Raw genomic sequence first — 21,920 nt, forward strand, 5'->3', positions numbered from 1 at the left:
CCTTGAATATTTATTCTAGGTTTTAATGTAAGTGACTTATTATATATTCCAATTAAACTTATGCCCAAGCCCAACACCCAGGGGAACTGCACAGTGTTCTTACTCTATCACAGTCCAGACTTCTTACTGGAAAATGGTGTCCACAGCAGACAGGCCAAAACCTACTTAAGACTACATCATCACATAAATAAATACAGTAATTTATAGCAACTGTAACTAATAAGACGTATTCTGATTAATTCAGAGGCATCACTGAAAAGATGATATGCTGCTAAGTTGCTAAGTGAAATACTCCTGGCATATGTAGTCACTAAAAACAAGCATTCTCATAGATAGCTAATTTTTGCTCAATAGCTTCTCCAATGCTTGAAGCAAACACCTGAGTTTGAATTACGTGTTTAAGTTCATTTTAAGTTCATTGCATTGTAGGTTCTTACTCAGTATTTGCTAAGGTCTCCTCAGTTGTCATCTGCTTTTCACCTGCCTCCAACAAATGATTCAAGGAACTTATTTCTTCTTCAATTTCAAGAATAGGCATGGAAGGAAAACAGACTTCAAATATTCGTTCCAGGCGACTTAGCAATGTTGTCTATATCAGAGAGAAAATATTTGTCAAGTTATGTTAACTGTTTTAAAGATAAGAAGTCCAAAATTATAACAATAAGATGGAAAACAATACGTAGCTAATACAAGGTTTCACTTACCACAAAATATTAACTGTCAGAGGACCACAAGACTTTTAAAGCACCAAATACAGGCTTTCAGCTACAAAGAAACAGTGAGGAACGTACCCTCTGCAAAGTGAGTTCTTACAGAAGAATCCAGATCTGGTCTTACCAGAGTCACTCTGTTATAAATTAGTAGAAAATGTGTGCAACAAGAATTACACCATGTAAGGACAAGGGCTCAGAAATATAAACAGCACATATTGGTACTAATGGTTTCCAGGCATTTTAATTCCACAGCACGCACTGGGCCTTGGCAGATGGAATTGGTACAAAAAATAAAAAGGAATCAAATGAACTCCTAACCCCCCCCCAAAAAAAACAACAAAAAAATCCCCCCCCCCTTTTTTTTTGACAAGCATACTATGCTTTCTTCTTTTTAAGTTCCTCCTTTACATTTTTCTCTCTTCTCTCTGTTGTATTTCCATAATGACAGAATTTCAACTTCTTAGAGGTCTAGGAACTGACTCAGACATCAGATAGGGATGACATTTCACTGATAGGGAATATTCACACTGATAGGGAATATATTTCTTTTCCCCAGTTCAACCCATTAAAAATAGGTAACCATCAAGCTCTTAATATTTAATAAAACACCAGTTGCAAGGTAGGTTCATAAAAATGGAATTAAAGCCTTTTTTAATGTACTAATTTTTTACCACAAACACCTGAATCTCTTTTCTTGCTAAAAAAAGGGAGGCACAAGCCTGGCAATAAGAGCAGCGTTTCTATCTTTCCAGTTTAGAGCTCCTCAGCAAACACTTCCCCAGTGCTCTGCTGCAACACACACACACAGGGCAGCGTCCAGCAGCTCCAACACCTGCTTTTCCACTGGGGAAATGGAAAAGAAACGGAGTAGGCGGAAATCCCAGGGGCATCCCACGGTGAGTGCTGTTATAGCTATGCCAGCAGAGCCCTCCTGTGGAGATACAGCATATTCCAGCAACAATGCTGAATTTACACACACAAACCTCCAAAGGGAGGGGGTTTTGTTACAGTTGAAATGATTTGAAGTTCAGAGAAGGCTGTAGGAGGAAGTCAGACCAATCAGCGCAGTTGAGACAAACCTTTATGCACCAAAATACCTGCGGCACAATTCCAGTAGTTAAACAACATTTCTCATTTGAATTTTAAGCTGAAAATTTGCCTTGTCTCTTGACTCAATTAAGCAACTCACTGACCATGTACAGCAGCAAACATAACAGAGGAAAACACCATGTTATCAGAATATCTGGATTCTGTATAAGAGTCTGGAGACGAGTTGGGAACTGGGAGCTGAGTCTGTCCAGACTATTCTCTCTGTTCAGCCACTAACTGCAAAAAGCAGGAAAACGAATTGGCTTAGAACATCAACTCTTCAGCTTTACTACCTGTGAAAGAAATTCCTAACAGGGACAGCCAGCAGGTACAGTCATTTGCAAAGCATCCTGTCAAAACACACAATGGATCTGAATTCAGAGCTTACCTGACTCACCCCACTTTTTTTTTTTTAATTTCTTCTTCAGTACCTCACTGGGATATTCTGACTATAATGAGCCATGTTCTACAGTATATAATTTTCCTTTTAATTGTCTCTTAATGCCAATCATCCTGGCAATACAGTAAGTTGCAATACTTGTAGGCTGTTTTGTGTTTGTTGACCAGAACTAAGACACTAACTTAAATTTTTGGAAGTAAAACTAAACAGTATTCCAGACTCTAGGCTAATGCTTCAGCACACAAAAGCATACTCCAGTTTTAAAACTGAACTTTGCCTACAATATATCACTTGGCCTTATCTTAAATCAAGAGGTGATGCTTACTTCATTTCTGTAATACAGCAAGAGTATATACCCCCAGGGAAAAGAAGAAGGCAGCTGAAAGGCACTGGATCATGGAAACAGCACGGCATCTCATTTCTTGAAAAGGATTAACATTTGTGAACATGGTAGTGACCAAAAATATGCTCCTTAGATAATGAAAGAATGAACAGAAAGTCTCTAAGAACCAAGCAGCATGTCAGTCAGCACCCTGTTTCAAATTTGAGCTTAAGAATGGTGCTAAAATTTCAGGAACAGTTTAACTATAGCATTCTTTACACTTGCTGTCATCTTTTCTACATTTCCAGAAACGCTTAGCCCTTGTTTCTATACAACAAAGAACTGTTTCCATAGCAAACCAGAGTAATTAATTCTGTGTGTGCAAATGCACACAGGGATGAGTGCACAAACACACATCTCTGGGCAGTGCCAATGTCATTAATGGAAGCAGCTGAACTTGTCCTCCTAATTGGTAATGAAATCCTGTGGCCACAGCTTCCAGGTATAAAGGGCATTACCAAGGTTTTAAAGCTAGTGTAAATGTCCATCTCCTACAAACCTCAATCTACTGTTTGTATAAATCAGACTAAGAAAATACTACTTTGTATGACAGAAGTAATGTCATGTCTGTCTTCAGGAAAAAAAAAAAGCAGAAAAAGAGAACTTTTATCCACGTTTCATGTCACTAAAAGCATTTGATACCCAAGTGTTCTGCACAACCACTTCAGAAGAATAATTCTTAAAGGGACTTGCTGAAGATGTGAACAAAGGCTCGAGCTGCCATTAAACATTAGCTGTGATTCTCCAAACAGTGATAAATTCAAAGCCCCACAGTTTCTGTGACTGCACAGAAGTTTTTTGGTAGACTCTTTAAATATGTGGTAATCACCACCAGAACCAATCAAAATATCACAGACTTTAAAATAAGAACAACCACAGGATTAGAATTTATGTCCTTGGCAATTATATAGGGGGCAAGATCCAGCCCTCAGAGCTGAAAACCTAAAGGTCTTGGTTTATAGAATTTTTCTCTTCTTCTCCACCACAAGACTGTAGAATTGATGAATTCCTCCAACACAGCAAATCTGCACTGACCACCCAGCACACCAAACCCTCCACCCTCCTCCACATGAACTCAAAGTGACAGGTCACTGCCTTTCTTCAGAGCTATGAAAAGGGCAAATATTAGAACTTGCCATAAAGACAACACACTTGAGCCCCACTACAGAAACAGCTGATTTCAGTTTTCACCACCTGACTGCTGTAAAGCTTCTCTGAGTGAAGTTTCAGGGAATCTGTGAACAAGAGCAGGAAAAAACCCAGTCTTGCTTCTCTCCATGGCTCCAATCACATATGAACTGCAGAGCAGACATGGGAGCTCATCCAGTGAACTCCTCTTCCTGATGGAAGATGAAGAGTGGAGTGGCACTTTGTCCTTCCTCCCTCCCCTCTTTTCACTGGAGGGCACAGCCCACTTCTCAACACAATGTTTTTTTTTTTCCCCTTAGGAAATCCCTTACAGCTCACAGCATCTCTGCTCTGGCAGCCTTCAGAGGTGTTTTAAGAAGGGAAGAGCCAAAAGCAGAGCATGCCTTCAGCCCTCCTTATCCTCCTGCCAGGAAATGAGGCCACAGAGGAAGCAACACCAGCTCTGGGCTGTTTCCATCTATCAAACACAAAACTGGAAGACCCAAGAAATGAAATCAGTGTAACAGTTAAATTACGGAGCATATTCAGATATTCAAGCTTATATGAAATGTAATAAAAGAGAAACATAAAAGAGACAGTAACGAGCATATAAAGGATCCAAGATGCTAAATGCATAATTTAGGAAAGGAATAAAGTTCATATGGACATCATTGGCTTCTAGTTAGAACTCAGAAGCTGAGTGAAGACTTAAAAAACGATAGAACAAAGCTCATGGGCCAGAGGCCAAGAAAAGAAACTGAATAACCAGAAAGATTTTATTTATTTTAAATTGTGAATCCACTGCTCTGCAATGTCTAGCACAGGTATTTATGACCATTTTAACAAGATAAAGTAGTGGTGAAACAAGAAACTCCCTTTGCTGGGTTTTTTAACAACCAAACCCTATTTTCCAGCAGCACATTTGCCTGTGAGGAACTAACTTGCTACATACTCCTGTACCTTCACCATATGTGTGTGGGGGAGTTGGGTGTCTTGGGGTTGTTTGTTTGGTTTTTACTGGGGTTTTTTGAGAGGGTTTGGGGATTTTTTTAAAAAAGTTAGACAACATGACCACACATAACTCAAGGGAGCTGAAAAACTCACCATGAGGAACACACCAATTAGCTTCAGTGGGTCTCAAAAGTTTCTGGACTCAGCATTAAACAAAGCAAAACAGATAACTGAACACAATAAGCAAACAAACAAATCACTAATTTCTTAGTTACATGGGGGCAGTTTTTTCTTTGAAAGGGTTTATGGACTACTTAAACTATGAATCCATTTCCCTTTCACATAGCAACAATTTATTTCTTTGTCTGATGTGCAGGCTCTGCCTAGCAAAGGGAACACCTCCTCAAAAGCAATGAGGGAACAGCTGCAGGCAGAAAAACTCCTGACTAAAAAAGACAAGCAAAGCTTACAAAGAACACTACTTAACTTCTCACGACTTAAATGTGATGGCTTTTCTCCACCCTGACTTGAAAAGCAGGTAAATTTTGTGGTGCCACAAATTTCTTAGATGCAAAAAATTGAACTGTGGTATTTTTCTTAGCAGAGGAAATTCATAATTAAAATACTTGTCCTAAACTGAGATTTGCAACCCAGGAAAAGGATGCCACAAGAACTAAAAACCCTCCCCAATGTGAAATGAAGATTCAGGGTTTTTTACAATAATTTAAAGAAGGTAATCTCAGTCCTAAATATCCCAAATCCCTTTTTAAAGAGTAACTATAAAAGTTTTGAGATCAGCTGCAAAGCAAATCTGAAAATTTAGTAGCTTGAGAAAAAACGAACACGAGTTCTCTCTTTACTGATTGATACAAGAGAGTTGTAAAGCACAGGGAAGTTCAGGGTAGAAGTATGAAGCTGTCTCCCTCCTTTTTGCTGGAAGCATTGATCATTTATTCTCCCTCAGTTGAAGAATGCAGCAAATCCTGCACCTGCCACGCCAGCAAAGTGAAGTTTAACAGTTATTTATTGTGACTACATAAAACTTACTGACCATTTCAGTTTGCCATGTTGTTATTATCTACTGGTGTTGCACTAACTTCTCAGTCAGGCTCTGAGAGGAAGTACAGCAGATGACACTTAAGTTTACAAAATGGGGAATCATTTTGTCCTGTGATATACAAACAATAGTAATGCTAAAACAAACCCCCTCTCAATCTGTTTTCTTTTGTAAGAGTCCCCTTAGCCAGCCTGTTCTGAAAAACAGCAATTATGGGCTACTTTTAATAGTCTGATTTTTACTGCTGTTCAGCTGCACATACTTAAGAAACTTAAGAAACCCAAACCTTTCCAGAAATATATATTTACACTGTAAATTGCTACCCAACTGCCTGAACATAATTTAGCCAACACTACTTTAATTTACCTTAGTGAACTGGGAGGGCTGAAGTCTTTATGGTCATAATTACTTTTTCCCAAAAGGATGATCACTGCCCAAGACAAAGTACACTCCAAGTGACAGCGATCCAGGGTTTTCTTTGTCTTGCTGCATGTGCGTGGCTCAGTAACTGTGCATCGCCCACACTGATTAATCTGAAGAGGCAGAGCCTGTGAGCACAGGCTCTCTAATCAGTGGAGAACCTTAAAGCCCACTTGGAGGACTGTTCACATTTTCCTTTATCCCTTTCCAGGATTCCTTAACTCTCGGCTAAATCAGGTAAAGACTTTTGGCCTCTCAACCGAGCCATTGTTTGGCTCTTCTTCCTCCAGAGATGCCTGTGCTCCTTGAACACAGCCAGGCACAGCCGTATTCCCCACCCACACGATCACCATGGATTATAACTGCTCTTGTGCTTCACTGCTCAAGCCCTATATATATATATATTCTTAATGCAGCAGAGTAACCCCCTCAGCTGACTAATGTTCAGCACTATCTCTTGGACAAAGCAGTGCTACAAGCCCTCTATCCCTTATAAACATAACTTAGTAGTTTGCAATGTGATCACTTAAAAGGGACTAATGCCTGTGGTACAGTGCAGGGACTTGTTAAGTCAGCCAGTTCACCCACAGACACATCCTAAATCTTCCTGATAGTGAACACAAAGGCACATCTCTGTCTAAAGCAAACTGCAGCTCAACCAAAACCAAGCACTACACATTTTCAGCTGCAGACATGAAATGGATTAAGGTATACAGCAGCATTAATATGGGCTCAATTAATAGCCTGTGTATCTGTGTCCATTAGCCTTTGACACTGGAACCTTTTCTAAGGGGTCACAAATTCTTTCAGCAGGTTTAACTGAAAACACCAAGCCCTTTCTCTCCTCCCCTCTACACAGCACTACTGAATAGAAAAGGTCAGCATGTTACAAATCCTGCACTGCAGACTTTGTGCAGGATTCAGAGCCTGAGACCAAAGGCAATGAAAAAAAGGCATAGTGATCTTTTTGCCACTACGTGTCACTATTTAAGGTCATTTCTGTGACCTCACCTCAGTGTTGTCTTTGATATTTGATATTTTCTAATAAAAAATGGATTAAATATTTGAATTGAAGTAAAGTCTATTTTTTAATTAAAGAGTATACCAAATCCACAATCTTTAAAACAGTTTGCCCAACACACACTGTACAATCAAGACCACATTCAGAAAGCACAAAATTTTGCTGCCACCTCCACATCCAGAATATAAAAATTAAGAAAACTGAAAGGAAAACACACAGAGGCCTTTGGAAAGGAGACTTGAGCTACTGATAAATAACTTTGCTTTCATGCTGCGTTCTGGATGGATGAAAATTGCTGTATACACCATTTCCACGTTTAAACAGCAATGCTAAGTATCCTTTTCAATTTTCTGCCTTTGTAAAGAATTCCATTAGGATCATTCTCTTCTACACCATTCAAAATTATTTCACTACCATATTACAGTGACTCTCCCAGCCTCACCATCACAGGTCAAGCGTATACAGTATCTTGTAAATGATCTCAGTCCACCCTTAGCCTAAGCTGAGATCTCGATTTTCACATCTATCTCAAGTGTCCAACACATGCAGTATTTCTCCCTTGGACACAGCCTGCTCCCTTTGGGTTGCTACAGCAATTGCTTGTTAGATCTGCCAGCAATACACTGATCTCCTCCTCCCTAACCTTCTTTAGCCAGGGTAGTAGTAAACTTTGCTCTTTTACCCCTCATGAGATTTATTTTGCATGCAAGTGTTCCTGCTCTTGCATCCAAACAGCTGCAGAACTCAGCTTTAAAACATGGCAAACAGAAGACTGGTAAATACTTTAAAACGCTGTATTCTGTGTTTTGACCTCAGTGACATCATCTTAAATGAAAGCAAGGATGCTGATCAAAATCTGAGTTTAATTTTACTAAGGTTCTATACTCTGGGACTGTCTGCTGGCTCATGTTGACTTGTTAGTTAATCTCAGTGTTTCTAACTGCAAATTAGTAATCTGTGGTTCAATGGATTAAAAACAGAATTACTATTTAATCTTAAAACAAGAATTTTTTTAAGATAAAAAAGTTTTAATAGATCCTTCCAAAACTTTAAGGCACTTACAGAATACAAAGTACATTTTGAAAAATGTGAAGCTACTGCTTTAAGAGTTAACTGGAAAAAAAAACGTAGCAACTAACTCATATTGCAAGGCTAAGGAAACTTGCAACAGAGAAAACATGTCCAGCTCAACTTCCTCTCTGGGTTCTTTGTGTAAAACATGGTCACAGTTGTACTTCCTCACTGTCAGGGGATCCAAACAGTCACAATCGACTGCAGCGTAAAGAGAGGGAATGAAAAAAAGCCATTTAAGTCTTAAAATTTGCTTTACAATCTAATCAAACTACTGTATGATTTCATCTGGATCTTGAGCAAAGAACTTCTGTTTTAACTCTACTTTTATCTTTTGTTAAGGCAGACTTGGGGAGGGGGGAAATTAACTACAGAACCTCTGAAGGTTCTGTTTTTATAAACATCTACATCCAGAAAGGCTTTCTATTAAAACTCCATCATAAAATTATGGACAATTTTAAAAGAAAATAAATGTTTGAAACCTTTAGACTATCCCTTAATAGTGTAATTAACTAGAAAATAAAAGGGATGATTTACTAAAATCATCTCCCCACCCCATTTCTTTGTCAGATTCTGGACAGTCTTTCAAGTGGCAAGAGACACAATTGAGATTAATTGCACTAATGACCTTAGTACTCTCCAATTTTTATGAGTGAATGACTAACAGAATGGGTAACAACAGATTTGTGCTTTCAGATTAAGAAGTGGACCAACACATTCAGGTGTTGCATAGCAGCAGGGTTTTGCATAGGCACAAAAATCTCTCTGCAGGTTCACTTGGGAGCCTTTTTTTGGCTTGTGAAATCCCTTTGAGATGTGCTGTGTTGGTCACCGCAGGGAACAGCAAGCAGGAAGTGTAAGGACCTGAAGGTCACAGATTTTAACGTGACAAGAAACCAGTGCTAAGGCCCAAAAGCTCCATTCCATTTGCTGGTGCTGGCAAAGCTCCAGCTGGCACAACCTTCCTCTGAAAAGCCATTTCACCTGTCACTGGGCAGAAACGGGAAGAGGCAGGGCTGTCACCAACCAAGGTCCTGGAAGAAAGGACTTACCTCATTTCCTTCTACTGCCAGAGAAGATCCAAACCTTTCATATCACCACTAACACCCTTTACTGCTGGTGCTGCTGCACACTTCTCAAAACACAGAGCATACTCTAAACTACTCATATGGGATGATGTGAACAAAAAGAAGCACTGAAGAGAATTCTAAATTCAAACTGTTGTTCTGAATTCTGTAAAAGTAATATCAAATACTTGGTAAAAAAAAAAGTCTCTGTATGAACAGGCATAGATCTCAAAAAAATTACCTGTAAAAAGACTTAGGAAGTAACTAATTAGGAATTAATAAATGCCTATCAACTAAGGCAGAAAACACAGGGGGTGTGGTAAGAAATAAATCTATTTACTTCACCCTCCCTGGGACTCCTAATTAGAAGTACCAGCAGCTTTAACAAATCACCAGTCCTGTATTTGTGATGTTGCTATAATGTGAAGCTTCCCACAATTAATGTATAACAGAGACTTATTTTTAAAGAACTTTTTAATGGTTAACTTCCCAGGAGCTGAAATAACAGGGACAGAATTCCACAGGTTGTGTTTTATTATGCTCTCTGCTCTAAGCAAATGAGTGCAGCTATTTACAAATCAAGTAATCATTTTTAATCGGATTTTGAAAACACAACAAAGAATGGTGATGAAAAATTTTGGGAACCAGTAATCCCAGCTTCCAGTCACAGCACTACTTTATGAAAAGGCAACAGAGAGCCTCCCCAAAAGTAACTAACAATGGAGCAAAGGAAATACTATCACAGCTCTGAAACATTCATGCTGGCTTATTCCTTCAATCCATTTATGTAAAGGATCACATGCAATCCTCAAAACAAATGCATACAAGTTCCAGCACACCCTGCTCATTTTTCTGCAGGAAGTAACAGTACAAGAGTTGCAAGATCCAAACACAGCATACTATTTCATATCAGCCTGTCTCACAGACCACATTAAATCTCTCCTGAAAGACAAACAAGGACTATTCAAATATTTGTTGTGTGCAGAAGTAGGAACCAGGAAGGGCTGTATGCACAAGAACAGAACAAGGCCGAGCAAAATCAAGGACACCCTTACCTGAACTGAAGGTGTTAGCTCTTGAGATTGCTTACTGATAGTTCCTTGGGAAGATGCTAAAGCAAAACTGTCAGTCTTGTGTAATACTGGGCCATCACTCCTGGCAGGTGCTTCTGTCCTATGTGACTGCCATGTCTCTTTTCTGTGATGAGATTCACCAGCTTGCTCCTCTCCAAAGGCAGCCCAAGAACAGCTGTCTCTTTGTTCATCTTCAAAAGCATTCCAGTCCGTAGCCTGGTTACAACCTGCTGAACTGAAGTCCGCAAAGTCGTCAGAGTCCTGGAAAGCAACACTCTCATCTTGAGGTTTTGGCACTGAATCAAAGTCTCCAAATTCACTATCATCACCGTTTTCTACCTCAGTAGTATGCTGGAAGTCTAAGCCAGAAGTTTTACTGGTAGTATCACATTCTAAAGTGTCAGCAGCCTGCTTTAGTTCAGCTTGATCCAAACTTGCCGGCTGCTGAGAAACAGTACTTGTGTCCCTGAATTCACCAAATTCAACATTAGGTTTGCTAATATGTGCAGGCTGTTCAGCAGTTCTTTCCAAATCTAGATCATTTACTGATTCTTGAGCGTTCCTGAAGGTGGGAGATACACTGCTGACTGAACCAAAGTCACCAAAAACATCTTCACGTGTGTCACTGCAAGCTTCAACTTCAGTACTACTTCCACCATTCTTAAGATCTTCAGAATCACCCGATTTTTCTCCTGCAGGATCACAGCTTAGGCTTTGGACCTTATCAACCTTGATGTCTGCTGCTTCTGAAGAACCATCAGGCCTATGAAAATCTTTGCCATTCTCTGTGCGATGTTGTCTTCTCCTCCCACTGTGCTCTCCATTTTCAGTAGTGCATATTGAACTTCCAGTTGTTTGAGATGTACTAGAAACAGCAAATTCACTATCTTCCAGTGCTGAGGGACCCTGCTCACAACTCACTTCTGAAATGCAAACCTCTTCTTCAGTACAAGTTACTCTGTTTATTCTGTTGTTCTCCTGAATGGTCAGTGAGTCTCTTTCACTAAGAACACTGCATATTGTAGGCCCCGTTCCCTCTAAATGGATTGGGTTTTTGTTTGAGAATGTAGCAAAATCTGCAAAGTCTTCACCTGAGCTGGGCATTGAGTTCAAATTTTGCTCAGTACTATGGGTGCTAACAGTTTTCAGTCCCTTTGAGTCACCGATACTGTCTAGATCTTCTGTTCCCTGAGGATTTACAGGGTCTGATGCTGCAAATCCGTTTGTTAGAATCTCTAGACATGGAAGTTTCTCACCATTACAAGCATCTATTTGCTCATCCTGGCTCTCAACTGTTACACCAGTTCTAACTGGACGAGAAGAAAAACCCTCCGATTTTCCAGTGTTGTCTCTTTGTTCCCCCCTTCTGTTTACGTCTTCTAAAGCAGTACCTGAAGTTCTAAGCTTAGATTTTTCTTTGATAGTACTAGTAGCTGACATATCAGAAAGTTCCTTAGCATGAGTAGGAAGCTCTGCAGCGCAGTCTTTAACATTTTTAACAGATGTGAAAGTTGCAATGCCAGCTACGTTGTCGGAATAATCATGAAGCGGGATGAAGTGGTTCGTGGGTATAAACTCTTCCTTTGGATGACTGTAGTCAGGTGCATCAAAATCAGCAAAAGCCACACCAGCAGTGCTCACACCAGAAAACCCTCCAAATTCATCTTCATCGTCATCATCGGCTCCGTTGTCCAGTGGTGGAGGGGATGAGGAGTACATTCGAATAATGTCTGGTTCCATTGTTTAGTCCTGCTTCAACCTTACTGTATTTCTGTAACAGGGAAAAACAGAAGTATATCAGAATTTGGACAGCTTTGGTATTCTTATACACTTCATTTTCACAGCTTCGTGCCTTATTTTAAAAGTGTGAGTATAGGGCAATGTCTGTATTGGATAGCTGAAAGAAACAGTCCCCAAATCCACTTGTTTTAGAAGGCACAGGGACTGTTCAAGGCTCTTGTAAACTACTATATGAGCCAATTCTCAGCTGGTAGGGCTGAAATCATTGTCTTGATCTGTTGTGCAACACACTGACACAACTAAACTCAGTTTTAATTCATCAGTTCTGCTGCCCTATTGTTTAAGTTTCTTTCTACCAATTCATTGGTTTCTGTTTGGTTTCCCTGTTCTTTGCAACTCTGTGCTGTCTCCACAGCTGCTGCCACCAGCCTGCTTCTGTCTTAGGAACCAGTTGAGAGACGCCATTATGAACACCAGTAAAGCCTAGAGCCAAACACACTTCATCAAAGCTTATTCTCAAAAGGAGAACTGAGCACAATTATACATAAAATATTTAAACACAAATCACCAAATCACAGAGGAAAAAGAAAAAAAAGAAGAAAGTATTCCCATGGCCTAGATAGAAACAGATTAAGGACTCCCTTAACATTGCAAACCACTACAGGAACAAACAAGACGTTTATGGAAAATTTTCTTTCCTAAAGAATGATCTGACTTCTTCAATGTTGTGTACAATAAATGAAACAGTAACTACTAGTAGGTATAGACCCACAACTGCACATATCACTGAACTAGTTCATACCCTAAAGCCCTTAAAGGGAGAGCTACAACCAAGCTCTTTCCACTTCAAAAAAACTTGTCACGAATGAACTGTGACAACACATTAAGCCTTATCTACAGAAAAAGAGTGGAAACAGCCTATACATATTAGCAAATATTTGAATTTCTAACCACCAGAATAAGCGCAGACTTTATAATACCACGTCTGAAACACAGGTAAACCATGATCCCTAAGTCCAGCATCTTTAGCAAATGACTTCCTGAACACCCCTTAAGAGCAGCATACAAAGGGTAAAAGAACAACAAATGAAGCTCTGCAGTTCTCCTTGAGCACAAAATACCAAGCACTTGAGCCAAACAGCTCTGGATATTTGCCAGGAAACTCTGGCGTCCTTAAGGTGACTAACATGCCTACAATTTCTTTTTAAAAGGGTATTTTGAAACCCTGAAGTAATTTGTAACATAAAGTGCAAACTGAAGAGAACTGCAAAGGAATTTTGTTTAGAATAAAGCCTAAGTTGTCAACAAGCTCCCACATAGGCTTACTCAGCACCAGCTGCTTAACAAGGTATTTGAGAGAAGAGCTTCACTCTCTTATCTGAGAGGCCTCATCTCCCAAGAGCACTCTCCCTTCTACATCATGGTCTAGCAATTGCTGCTTAATGTCCTACATGGAGATAAAGATCCTTCCCAAGATGTTTGTAGAAGTGTGACTTTATGTTCACAGACAGATTACTCCAATCTGTTTAGTTTCCGAGCTCCTGGGGTTTCACTTCACTAAATACCATAACAGCATTTCGTCTTTGTCACTATCACAGCAGTAATTCCTTCTTTATATCCAAATTTACTGAGGTCAACCATCAACACCGGGATTAAACACCCAGTATATCCAGACTACAGTTGCTTTCTGAGTGTTTCACTGCAGAAGCAGATCCACAGGCTGTGCACAAAGATATGCCCTGGGAGGTGGAAGTGCTCTATTGGCTCTTTTGCAGAAAAGAGACCAGTCAGGTAGATATTGGTTCATATTTTCTGTGCCCATCTTAAGGCCCATTATCTCAGGGATAGCACTACTTAAAGTAGTGCTGGTTGAGGGGAGCTGGTTGACCAGTGAGTGGCATTGTGTCTGGAATTCATGGCTACTGGGATCATCAATCAACAGCTTTTTAGTAACAAGACAAATTCAGGAGAAAGAACAGAAAATTGCATCAATGGGACTCACTCTCCGCACCTTCAGTTCCTGGAAAAGGAAAGGATGGGTTTATTTGGCTATAACAAATCATCCCCTGTATTTAAATTTGAATCTCCAGCTGAATCTCAGTAGGCAATAGCAAAAATTTATTATTAAACTTTCTGAAATTTACTAAGAGCTGTTACACCTATTTGAAAATTCAGTTGACATAATATTTATCATATCCCATGTGACAAAACCTGAAGAGATGGTAAAGGCAACAAACTAGTTCTTGAAACAAACAAAACAATACTCAACATTTCTTCAAGGACAGCCCAAGTTAAAGCTAGGAAGCTAACACATTTGGTCTTGAAACCAAGATTTCTGAAGTCCACAAGACCCATTCTTGAAGCTTTTAGTGCAGTAAAGACATAACTTCAACACCAAAGTATTATATATATTATATATTATATATATAAAAAGCAGAAAACAGAAGCAACCTTAAATTTGTTTCTAACTGGCAAATACATAAACTTACAGTCCTGTACATAGACAATGACATCAAAGTATAGTTTTGCTACTTCACCACCTGACATCAGAGGATCTCATGCAAAAATAATAATAATAATAAAAATAATATAAAAAAATATATATATAATAAAAAAATTCTTACCCTACACTGGCCATACATCCATACACTATCCATCATAACAACCCTACCCATATTTTGTTGGCCGTTTACTGTGTATTTTAACCTCAGCCAAAAATAAACCATAAGAGAGTTGAGAAAATCCTTAGAAGCAAGGATGATCTAAAATAACCCCAATGTGCAGTTTTCAGAAAACAAACTGAATAATGTGAGAGCAGCAAGCACCACAATCAAAGGGATTTTACCTGTAAGACTCCTTTTCTTTCCAGTTATCATAAAAAAGGAGAGACAAGGAACAAGAATAATAAGGACAAGCACAGGACAAAGATAACAGAGAGACTGCATGGGGGCTGAAGCAGCCTGACAAAGCCCAATTGAACATGTAGGAAGATCTCTGGCCACTTAAAAATGTTCTCTCCTGTAACTTCTGCCATGCAGCAGAAGAAACTTCCTTCAATTTTTCATTTCAAAGCACTTTTAAGAGATCACAGGGATCATTTACACAGCAGCAGTCCAGCAGCACAATGCTCCAGATATGTTTCAGTAACAGTTGCCAAAACAGGATCTGCAAGGAACATTAATTGTGCATTTAAAAATCTGATCATAGGTTTGAAAGTATGCTAAGTGTTTAATCAGTTTAACCACAAGAATCAACTTATAACCAATTGTTTGGACTTGTGTATATTTTTCTTTAAATATCAACTATTTCCACTTATGTTACAGCTGCATTTTAAAAGCCAGACATGAAGAGCTCCAAAATGTATGAACCTGTATTAGAAATGAGTGTAAGGTTGTTATGTTAACACAATTTAATTGTTGTTTATAGAATTCAAACATACTCCAACTGTAAGAGAAGGAAAAAAAGTCATACTAGTATTCCCCCTCCTCTTGACTAATTAGTGATAAATTTATAAGCTGTGCATAATCCCAAATCTCCTCACAATATAAAACAGTACGGGAATTTTATAGCCTTAATGTAGTTTTCTTCAGAAAGAATTTAATTAGAGTCCCCTTTCTCGACTACCAAAAGTGTTCTATCTGCCAACTATAAACAAAATTTGTTATCAAACTTGAATTCAAATTTGTTATTTGAAACAATAGCATAGTGAAGACCCACAGGTCTGACAGAACAACGACTTTGTTCCTTAGTTCATTTAGTTAATCCCTGCTTTGTCTGGAATCTCAAACAGAGCTGGAACAGTGGCTTCATCTTTTGTAGTACTTTATACCCAGCTCAGACATTCTTGGTCAAGATATTAGGCTATATAATTTTTTTAAACCTGGTATTTCAAGTGATGAACACAAAACATGGTTTAACCCAAAGTAGAATTTGAACAAATCTATGACCAATAATGTGGATTATTTATCTTCCCTGTAGTTTTCAGGGAACTGGCTCCCAAATTTAAAAGTCAGATATGAAGTTCACATGCACTTATTGTACTTATCTGTTCATTTAAACATTCTTGAAACATGTACTTTTAAAACAACTGGAAGCCACCAATTTTTCAGCATGCTATATAATAAGGACTCCTATTTGAAGGAAATTACAACGGTTTTTACTTACATAACAGAGCACAACATACATAACTTCTGTGATTTCTAATATGCAACATCTCAGGTTTCTGGCATCAAACCTTACACCCTGAGGTGAAGAATCTGGCACAGTTAAAGTGTTCATGTTTAGAGTGGATTACTTTAGTCACCATTACAGATTTATATTGACAAGGGTCAGCAACACTTGCAGATCTCAAGAGTTTACTATTAGACTGAAGATGGATTTCCATCAATTGCTCATGACATGCAGTTGTCCCAACAGTTTAAAAAAAAAAAAATTATTAAAGAATTGTATTCTCTTTCAGGTGCCATTTTCTGCCTTTCTGTCTTTTTACCTATTTTTTGTTGTTTGTTGTTTTTTTTTTTAAACTAGAAACACTAGTTAACTTTTTGTGTCCATGTCTTTTTTTGCATTCACACTCTAATGTTCATTATGAAGGAATTTCTGAAACAAATTTCAACACTATTAATAGAAACCACTGTTAAAAGTGCAATCCACCAATATACTTATATATTGACATTTTACTCAAAAGAAAAAAAAATTGCTGATTAATTTATTAAGATTCAATTTTGATACTGCAGCCTCTGGTTCGAACCTTTTTTCTCAAGTCACAAGCATTTAAGAATGTAACTCAGGTTAATTTAAAACACTCAAGAGAGAAAAGAGAAATCAGTAATGCTAGAAATGAGAAGTAGTTGACTTAAGTTTTGATAGGGCAAGGAACTGGAAAAAGGAAATGCATGCTCTTCTTTTATGGTCACTAACTAGGTTTCCAAAACATTTACAATGAAGCCAGAGTATCTTATTATTTGTTTGCAGTAAGTAGGGAACAATATCTGCTTTCCTCATACACAGACCACATCCTTGTTCACTGTCTTTTTACAGAGTAATAGTAACAGTCTAACAAAGACATGGCAGCAAAGGGAACAATGTAATTACACTACACAAAAGCAGGTATAAATAGTTCCTTTGCTGCCTATCTTCTAGGGCAAAACCTGAAACAGCAAGCTGGGCTCTTACATAAGACCTAAAAAATCAGGAGGCCACAAAGAGTGTCTCTAAAGAAATACGTGAGGTGTGTAAACTCAAAGGAAGAAACCCCTTGTAGAGCAGAATGTTTCCTTCACCTTAAGAGGAAGCGAAGCAATGAGTAACTTCTCAGCTGCAGATTGTTCTGAAAACAAAGCTGAGTTAAGCAACCCATCCCCTTAAAGCACACAGAAAACACAATAACCACACATGGCACCATCAAGATCTCCATGACAGAAATGACAACAACATTACTGAAATACCCTACAGTGAAAGCTTTGCAATGGCAAGAGATGGATTCAAGTCATCAGCTGCCAGCATCTGATCTTTCCAAGAACATTTAACTCTTACTGCAAGGGAGTTCCTCAAGCAGATGCCAAAAATACCACAGCAAGGACCAGATTTAAACTTATTACAGCACAATGTTGGCTTCCAGTAGGAAAAGCTGTCCTCTTCTGTTATCACTCTGCCTTTTCTTTGGCTTATGAACAAAGGAAAACATAATCACACAGTCTTTCCGCACCTGAGAATCTATTTCTAGAATGGTGGTTGTAAATGAGGAGAGTCTGTCTGCTAAACCAGCATTTCTACAATCCAAATCCACTCTAGAGGGAGAGTCTTTGTCCAGGCTGAAGTCAATATGTTCTTACATTGGTTTAATAAGCTTACTTTTATTTTTGGAATTAGTTACCAGCAAACAAAATACAGCAAGAAAATGTTTACTTCATAAAGCCTCCAAGAAATCAATGTTTTCGATTTTGAACCTGATGCTGTTACAGCCAGGAGGTCCATTACCCAAAGCAGGAGTTTCAGAGCACTCTTCTTTTTCCTTGGACATATACAGGGTTGAAGAAAACAATGTTCTCCAGTTTCAGTAAGGCAAACGTCTCCAAGCCCTATTTCTCATTACCCAACATTTGGAACTAAATCAATACCACTGTACATCACTGTGGTTTCAACAAACACCGAATATGCGAGACACCTTCATCAGAAAGTGTTGTATGTACAACAAACATTAAAGTAACAAAACCTGGGAGGCTGACACCAGGAATCAGGCACTTATTCTTCCTGTCCTTCTGCCCTCCAGAGGCTGGCACCCCCAGACAACCCAGCCTAGACAATATCCAAACCTCTTTGACAGTGCTCCTCTTCCTCTCATCACTGACAGAACAATGTTAGGCGGCACAAATGTGGCATTTAAACAGATCTTGGATATAGCTATCTTCCTTTTAAAGGAAGATCTCCTTTTTAGGCTATACAAAGAAGCAATCAAACACGTACTTTCAGTAGTTGTGCTGCTTCAATTCTCCCTGTTTCATTTTAACTTAGCTGTGGAATCAGAATAACGTTAGGAAAATATGAATCTAGATGTTGTGCTGGTTCATTAGACTCTTTTAACCAAGAATAGCATTACTTCCCAAACTTAAAAGACCAGGTTATCTTTGTAAAGTTAATACAAGCAAAAAAATGTCTCATCTCAAAATCTACTGATGTGCTTTATCAGCTGCAGATGAGGACACTGCCTTTAGTTAAATCTGCAACCTGACAGTGGAGGAAATATTGTAAGAACAAGCATATTTTAAAATCCTATAGGCAAACACAACTGGCTGGGAAAGTCCATCAGGTTTAAAATCTGGCTCTGCAGGAATGCAATATTTGTGTCCAATGTAGAGTACACAGCCCTACGACGTGTAAAGACAGATGTCGTAAGTAACACATAGCTGAGATGTTTTCATTCCTATGATTTCTTAAATTCCTTTTAAAACAGGTGGTCAACTCACTGAGAAAATCTATTTCTGGATGTTACCCTCAAACATGCTAGCTGGGAACCTGTTCTAAATTAAGATAAAAAGATGCTAGATTAAAAAGTATTAGAACTAGATTACCTAAGGTCAACTGTTCCCAGAGACTTATTTACAGAGCAGTGTGTTCTCCACCACATATAAGCCTTTCAAACTTCACACAGACTACAGTAAAGAGTAAATTACAACTGCCCAGAGGTGCACTCTTATGTGAGAGGTTCTCCTACGGCGTGGCAGAGGAAATACAACTGCATAGGGAGAACAACCACATAGGTCTTCTTTCCATTACTGAGAACTTTTGCTTGTTTTTCAGTGAACAGCCTTACATTATTCATCATTTATCCCACCTACAGACATTACATCATATTAAAAACACAATACAGGCAGGACACCTAATACTCCAAAGAATAAAATCTATTTTTCATCACTTTTCAAAAGACACATGAACTCAAGGTTTCACATTTCCTTCACCCTGGTACCAACTTTCAAACATACTAAGGTGACGACAGGATTTGCCCTTCCTTGTGGCTCTCCCAAAACAGGGCTCTTGGATTTGCAAAATCCAAATTATTTGCCTTACAGAAGCAGACTCATTAGATCACCTTGCAAATGGCACCAATACAGAAACACTCCTTGAACTGAAATCAGTTGAAAATTTTAATTGCTACAGACATCAGCTTTAAAGAAAGTCTGCTGAAAATGAGACTGCCAGTTTTCAAACAAGGCACATTTCAAGACTTTTTTTGTGTGTGCAATAGCGGCAGCTCACACAGTGTGGTTTTTTGCACAAACAAAAAAACCCTCAAGACAAAATTTCTGACACCTGGGAACGAGTAGGATCTAAGCCACTGCTCTTAAGAGGACTATCCAGAAAAGTTCTAAGTATTTTGAATCCTCATGAAAGGGTTAGTGTGTCACTGTGCTGAAACACTCACAAAGAAGTAGTTTAAGTTGTCAAACAGCAAAATAGCACAGAAAGGAATGAACATTCTGTCGAAAAAGACAATGAGGATCTCAAGGAAGATTATGTCTCTGAGTACAGTGAAAACAACCAGACCAAGCATCAGTTTCTTCACCACTAGGTTTCCAACTGATACCACCACAGACCTGCAAGGAGAGCTCCATGAATATTTCAAGAGGAAAGGGCAAAGAGTTGACTGAGGTCCATTAAGCTGTTGTATTATTTCCACCGTGAAAGACAAGTCTTTGCAAAGTACTGAAAGTTTCAGAATATTACTCCATGTAATTAAGATGTTAAAATGCTCAATAAGTTATTAGAGGAATTTTTTCAAGTAGAAATGTAAGATCACATTGCTTTCATCAATAGAATTACTTAACTGTGTATAACTCAAAAATTTTACAGCCTATTAAATCCTTTGCTAAACAAAACCGTGATCTGGACAAAACTAAAATACATAAAAGAATAAGACCAAACTGATGCTGAGCTCCTTCAATTGCTTACTTATAAACAAATTAAGGAAGTAAAAGGAAGAGGTCATACTTTCACACTGCCTTAGAAGGTCATACAATGTGTACTTCATGCAAATATCATGTGGAATAAAAACACCACAGTCACATTAGTTTCTCTGCATCACTTCATATTTTTAAGCTTAAAGTCTCATATTTTCACATTTAGGCTACTTTTTTTCACTGATATGACTGTTCCAAAAAACCCACAACCTCTCAGTAGTCACAGCTACTTCACCTCTTCCCCAGGCTCTCACAATTAATGTTGGATTTCTCCAGGTACAGCTCCAACTTCAGGAGGAGGAACCACTACCCATGTGTTAGCCGCCAACTTCTGTGCTGACAACACAACTGAGCATTTTCATGCTTAAAGTAGGCTAATTAGCTTTCCAAGTCTAGTTCATATGCCCAGAGAATAACACAAGGAGGAAATACTTTTAATTTTGTTCAGTCTCCAAGGACCAGTCCAGTTAAAAAGCAGCATCCATCAAACTCACTTTGCCATGGACTCAACAGCTGAAAAATTATTCCTAATGAAGCACGTGGGGCTGTAAACCACGCATGGAAACTAAACTCACACGACCGACGCAGTGCAGCTCCTGTCAACAATGCTCCTCTACTCACTCTGTTTATGAACAGATGTTTGTTAAAGGAGCATTAAACTCCTGAAGGTTTCAGTTTCTGTGCTGAAGCTGGGAGGAAGGGGCTGTCACCACCATGAGGCCAATTTACTGACACCTCGAAGGAATCCCAGGGTTTTACCCTTTTTTTTTTTAAGGCACTGTCTTCTCTAAGGAAAAAAAATATTTTGGTTCATCAAGTAGACACTTACAATGGTAAACTGAAGCGTCAGGACCTAATAGGCATTCGAGTAACTACCCCATTTTAGAATGATATTGCTTCTTAAAAAAAAATAAAAATCATAATTACGATGACACGTCGAAGCAGAGTTACCTCCAGAAGCGTTTAGCGACTGACACGCTTTAAAAGAGAAAGGTCTTCAGGAAAAGCCGAGCACACAGGACAGGTCAACTTACTGTACCACATATCCCTGATTCCTCTCTCCCTCTCTCAGCTGAACCCCAGGACACCGCGAGGCACCCCGCGCTGGGGCCCCGCCGAAGGACAAAGCCGGGACGAGCCGAGGGAGCGGCGCCTCAGCGAGGGGGACCCGCGGGGCTCCCCCCTGCCCTGCCCTGCCCTGCCCTGCCCCGCGGGGCCCGGCCCGGCCCCGCCGCCCTCCCCCGAGGGCCAAGGGGAAAAGGACGGCGCTGCCCCGCCAGGCCCCGGCCGCCGCAGCCCCGCCGAGGGTTCCCCGCTGCCCTTTCCCGGCCAGGCCCGGAGCGGACGAGCCG

The 21,920-nt window shown here is 39.3% G+C and overlaps 1 protein-coding gene across 3 annotated transcripts in view; it reads right to left on the reverse strand.

The window, feature by feature from the left end:
• The window catches only part of AFTPH (aftiphilin), a 43,585-nt gene that overhangs the window by 21,409 nt on the left and 256 nt on the right, over positions 1 to 21,920 (reverse strand). For all 3 annotated transcript variants that reach the window (XR_007903951.1, XM_051783481.1, XM_051783480.1), the window contains exons 2-3: positions 10,355 to 12,143; positions 438 to 589 (exon numbers count right to left, since the gene is read on the reverse strand). Coding sequence is in view for 2 of the 3 variants with exons in the window: in XM_051783481.1 (XP_051639441.1) it covers positions 438 to 589; positions 10,355 to 12,112 (1,910 nt within the window). In the remaining variant the exon portion in view is untranslated. The remainder of the gene's footprint in view (positions 1 to 437; positions 590 to 10,354; positions 12,144 to 21,920) is intronic.

The sequence above is a fragment of the Manacus candei genome, unplaced genomic scaffold (assembly GCF_025592945.1).
Source record: "Manacus candei isolate 608988 ecotype Guabito, Panama unplaced genomic scaffold, ASM2559294v1 h1tg000017l, whole genome shotgun sequence".
Taxonomy (NCBI): domain Eukaryota; kingdom Metazoa; phylum Chordata; class Aves; order Passeriformes; family Pipridae; genus Manacus; species Manacus candei.